Source organism: Salmo trutta, chromosome 18, assembly GCF_901001165.1.
Source record: "Salmo trutta chromosome 18, fSalTru1.1, whole genome shotgun sequence".
Lineage (NCBI taxonomy): Eukaryota > Metazoa > Chordata > Actinopteri > Salmoniformes > Salmonidae > Salmo > Salmo trutta.
This window is the reverse complement of record NC_042974.1, coordinates 22,684,106-22,689,364: the sequence shown is the minus strand read 5'-3', so window position 1 is coordinate 22,689,364 and position 5,259 is coordinate 22,684,106. Positions and strand designations below refer to the sequence as shown.

Sequence of the window (5,259 nt, the reverse complement as noted above, 5' to 3'; positions counted from 1 at the left end):
GGTCGCTGACTTTGTGCTGGCTGCTTGCAGAAAGGGGTGACATTGACAAACTGACACTATTTGGTTTTATGGATTATTTAAAGCTTTAAAGGGCTCTGTTCTTTGGTCAGACATGTCCCTCACAACCTGAAACATTGAATGTCAGATGAAATGAGGCGATTGTGCCAAGTTGCCGCAAACGTACTGTACAAAGTGAAATACAGTGCTGCGGAGTATTTAATGCTCCCCCTATGTGTAAATACAGTACGTACCTTAAATGTATGAGAAGTTGCAATGCCTTTTTCAAATTTTACATCCACTGAAGTTGATTTCTGGCACCTGATGTGTACCATATGTCAAGACATTTTAAACCTGCATATTAATTTGCTGTAAAAAAAAAAAAAAAAAAATGTACAGAGCTTATATAGGAATGGTTTGTAAATGAAGGTTAAGTTGTCTGGCTTTTAAATCTCGTAACTGCTTTTTTTTTTTTTCAACTATCAAGACACGGTAGCAACAGTCTCTTAACACTGTTTGGGGAAAATACAATCTTTATGTATGATCAGTTTAATTTTATTGATTGAAAAGTGTGTGATGGGCGTTTCGCCCCCCCCCCTTGCTTATTTTTGATACTGTCAATCAGACCCCTGAAACTCTTGATAATATTTACATGCTCTTTGCAATGTTAGGACCATTCATTATTTTAAAAACAAACGTGTAGGCTCTCAATACTTGCAATGTGATCACAGTGAATTGCTTGTAAGAAATAGAAGCTAGTGAACAGGATGAAATGTTTCAACTCAGATAACCGACCACTTCAAATCTTTATTTCCATCTACTTTAAAACTAATCTGTAATGAAAAGTATTTGGTATATCGTTTTTTTTTCTCAATTCTGGATAATTAATTTGATTTATTAAAGCTGTGAAGTGTGTCATCTAGTCATTGACTTTCTCAAAGTACTCCTTTGAACCTTCTGGAGTTGGCTTGATCTGAAAAACAAAAACTTGCATAGTAAGCAAACTGATCATCCAAAAACAATGTACTGATGGGAGACCAAGACAAAGTCCTTGCTACTCATATTTTGGTGCTTGTATTAATTTTAGTTGCCTGAGGCCCTGTCAGGGTAGTGAAGGAGAGTAGCCTCACCGTAGGAGAGTCAGGGGTCCAGCTAGCAGGGCACACTTCACCGTGAGTCTCCACAAACTGGAAGGCCCTCACCAGACGCAGGGTCTCGTCCACACAGCGGCCCACTGGCAGGTCGTTGACGCTCATGTGCTTCACCACACCATTTGGATCAATGATAAACAGTCCCCTAATGGACAAACAGACAATGTATAACTACTCAATATCATAGTAGAAATACATACAATTCCATGTTAAATACACTATTGGGAATAGGTTGCCATTTGGAATGCACACTACCTCAGTGCAATGCCAGGACCCTCCAGAAGTATGCCATAGTCTCTGGACACCTGTTTGTTGAGGTCTGCCAGCAGGGGGATGTGGATGTCACCCAAACCTCCAGCCTGAAAACAAGACAATTTATTAGCACTGTGTGTATGTAATAAAGGGAAAGGGGATACCTAGTCAGTTGTACAACTGAAATGTGCCTTACGCATTTAACCCAACCCCTCCGAATCGGATGAACGGAGGGCTGTCTTAAATCGACGTCGTCGGCGCCCGGGGAACAGTCGGTTAACTGCCTTGCTCAAGGTCAGAATGACACATTTTTTCCCTTGTAAGATCGGGGATTTGATCCCGCAACCTTTCGGTTACTGGCCCAACGCTCCAACCTGCCAGGCTTAATGTCTATGTGAAAATGTCTATGTACAGTACCAGTCAAAAGTTTAGACATCTCATTCCAAGGTTGTTTTTTTCTACATTGTAGAATAATAGTGAAGACAAACTATTAAATAACACGTATGGAATCATGTAGTAACCAACAAAGTGTTAAACAAATTCTTCAAAGTAGCCACCCTTTGCCTTGATGACAGCTTTAAACAGTCTAGGCATTCTCTCAACCAGCTTCATGAGGTAGTCACCTGGAATGCATTTCAATTAACAGGTGTGCCTTGTTAAAAGTTAATTTGTGGAATTTCTTTCCTTAATGTGTTTGAGCCAATCAGTTGTGTTGTGACAAGGTAGGGGTGGTATAGAGAAGATAGCCCTATTTGGTAAAAGACCAAGTCCATATTATGGCAAGAACAGCTCAAATAAGCAAAGAGAAACGACAGTCCATCATTATTTTAAGACATGAAGGTCAGTCAATACGGAACATTTCTCGAAAGTTTTCAAGTGCAGTCGCAAAAACCATGAAGCGCTATGATTAAACTAGCTCTCATGGAAAACCCAGAGTTACCTCTGCTGCAGAGGATAAGTTCATTACCAGCCTCAGAAATTACAGCCCAAATAAATGCTTCTCAGAGCAGTCTAAGGCACTGCATCTCATTGCTAGAGGCATCACAGACCATACCCTGGTTCGATCCCGGGCTGTATCAGGAGTCCCATTGGGTGGTGCACAATTGGTCCAGCGTCGTACGGGTTAGGGGAGGGTTTGGCCAGGGTAGGCTGTCATTTTTAAATAATTTGTTCTTAACTGACTTGCCTAGTTAAATAAAAGGTTTAAAAATTTTTTTGAATTGCAGCAAAGAAACCACTATGAAAGGACACCAATAATAATAATAATAATAATAAGAGATTTGCTTGGGCCAAGAAACACGAGCAATGGACATTAGACTGGTGGAAATCTATCCTTTGGTCTGATGAGTCTAAATTTACGATTTTTGGTTCCAACTGCATGTGTGGTTTCCACCGTGAAGCATGGAGGAGGAAGTGTGATGATGTGGGAGTGCTTTGCTGGTGACACTGACTTATTTCGAATTCAAGGCACACTTAACCAGCATGGCTACCACAACGATACGCCATCCCATCTGTTATACACTTAGTGGGACTATCATTTATTTCTCAACAGTACAATAACTCAACACACCTCCAGGCTTTGTAAGGGCTATTTGACCAAGATGGAATGTGATGGAGTGCTGCATCAGATGACCTGGCCTCTACAATCACCCGACCTCAAACCAATTGTGATGGTTTGGACTGCAGAGTGAAGGAAAAGCAGCCAACAAGTGCTCAGCATATGTGGGAACTCCTTCAAGACGGTTGAAAAAGCATTCCAGGTAACTACCTCATGAAGGTGGTTGAGAGAATGCCAAGACTGTGCAAAGCTGTCATCAAGGCAAAGGGTGGCTACTTTTAAGAATCTAAAATCTAACACTTTTTTGGTTACTACATGATTCCATGTGTTATTTCATAGTTTTGATGTCTTCACTATTATTCCACAATGTAGTAAATAGTAAAAATAAAGAAAAATCCTGGAATGAGTAGGTGTGTCCAAACTTTAGACTGGTAATGTATATGGAATGATTTCTGTATGTCTATGGAATACTACCCTAGGTACACCCACTGTACCTTGCGAGGGGTTTTTATCCATGCCAGGTGGGTGAAGTGCGAATCCACCGACACGCCCACCACTTCACAGTTGATGTCATGGAACTCGCTGGCCTTGTCACTGAATGAGATGATCTCTGTCGGACAAACAAACGTGCTGTAATGAGAAAGAAAAAAAGTTTCTGAATAAAATGTCACATCCACAATCTCCTGCTTAGGTATCTGTAGTGCAAAGAGCATAGCCCATTAAATAATTCTAAAGATTAATAAAGTCAAGGATGGTGGACCGTACACGACATGCAGCTAAACACAGCAATCCATTCTCGTCTTTCCAAGGGAATAGTGCTACTCACAAATCGAGAGGGTAGAAGAAAAGGACCAGGTATTTGCCCTTAAAGTCATCTAGGCTCATCTCCTTGAACTCGCCATTGTGGACAGCTGTAGCTTTAAAATGTGGTGCGTGCTGAGTGACAGCAGGAGCCCATCCAGCTGTACCTATTGGGAGAAAGATATTAAATGAATAAAGTGGATTCTATATTTAGGTGAATTACAATTTTTTTATAACATTTACTTTATTGCATGACTTTAATATAATTGTATAAAATTGTTCAGCAGTTACTGAATGTGTTTTGGGAATGCAATTTAATATGCATAATTGTTGCATCCCCCTCACTTTGATCAACTTCATATCACATTCCCCGTCCATGGTCTATACATACTGGTGGAGAAACAGGTTTTCTGCAGCACAGGACAGATCAAAATTCTTGAGGCCTTGCTCACTGAATTTCCACGTGGCGAGGCTGATACTTTCAGTCCTCCAGATGCAACCTTTGCCTTAATGGGGAGGGGGTAACGTTAGAGAGGGAGATAGAGAAATTGCACTTCGTGACAACAACCGTTATTATTGGCGCTTAGTATAATCAGTGATTGTATATTTAGAGTTTTTACTTAAAGTTTGGCATTAGCGGTAAATCTTTATTTGGTCAGAGGGATTTGTCCTTAATAAAATCAGTGACGTTCCCGTCAAGCCCAGTTGAGACTTTTTGCAAATCTTCGTCCAATTCGCATTGCCAATTTATATAGCTACAACGAAATTATAAATTGCTATTATACCGTTTGTATTTCAATGCAGCCCACTAATACTGGTAACTTTGTAACATAAAACTATTTCAGAATAAACTTACAGAGGTCTTTAATAGTCTCCCAATGGTGGCTGCCATTTTGTATATTGACAAGAGCAGAGGCTAAATCGCATTACTGGATACGAAGGCCTCAATTTACATACTTCTAGCGTCCGTGCGCGCCTCTCCTTCTCAAAACCCATTGGATGAGAAAGCCAGAGGTCCCTCCCCTCTGACCTCCTCCAATGTGTTTTGAGAATGAGGAGAGGACACTCACTGCAGAAAATCACATGGCCCTGACAAAGAGAATACAGTATAAAGATAGGCTAAAACTGCTTCTCCAGTAGAAATCCCCGACCACACTTGTTGGCTAGCAAAGCTCATGCGTAGAAACACCGTCGGGTCTAACGGTCGTCTCAAGCGAACTGCGCATGTACATGTCGTCAATTTAAAGGCACTCCTTCGATATAAAGTTGTTTTGAATGAAAACAACATGCTTAATTACTTAAGACATTGGCTTGGATCTAGGTTGTGCCTTTAGATTGACCAAATAAGTAAGATTTCTTTTCACTTCTCTCATTGACTTCTCAAAACCCGGCCTGTTTTTTTTCGCAAGCGTTCCTGGAAGTCTCGCGATGTTGCGTCTCTGGGTATATGTACAATAAATAGCCTATCTAAGGTACAGCAACGAGATTTGGGAATGACAA

General features: G+C 40.7%; 1 protein-coding gene across 1 annotated transcript; it reads right to left on the bottom strand.

The window, feature by feature from the left end:
• Nucleotides 1-781: 781 nt before the first annotated feature.
• On the bottom strand, nucleotides 782-4,725 carry LOC115153022 (thioredoxin-dependent peroxide reductase, mitochondrial). Its single transcript, XM_029698027.1, has 7 exons — nucleotides 4,616-4,725; nucleotides 4,151-4,265; nucleotides 3,785-3,926; nucleotides 3,453-3,588; nucleotides 1,404-1,507; nucleotides 1,128-1,293; nucleotides 782-970 (listed from the first exon to the last, which is right to left on the bottom strand). The coding sequence occupies exons 1-7, from the start codon at nucleotides 4,649-4,651 to the stop codon at nucleotides 917-919; spliced, it is 753 nt and encodes a 250-aa protein (XP_029553887.1). The 5' UTR covers nucleotides 4,652-4,725; the 3' UTR covers nucleotides 782-916.
• Between the last annotated feature and the right edge of the window lie 534 nt (nucleotides 4,726-5,259).

Excerpts from the sequence above, each read along its gene's own strand:
- LOC115153022 (XM_029698027.1), bottom strand. The coding sequence starts at position 4,651 with ATGGCAGCCACCATTGGGAGACTATTAAAGACCTCT. Across the intron at positions 3,927-4,150 it reads GAAAACCTGTTTCTCCACCA|GTACAGCTGGATGGGCTCCT; the intron begins GTATGTATAGAC and ends TTCTCCCAATAG. Across the intron at positions 1,508-3,452 it reads GGATAAAAACCCCTCGCAAG|GCTGGAGGTTTGGGTGACAT; the intron begins GTACAGTGGGTG and ends TCTTGTTTTCAG.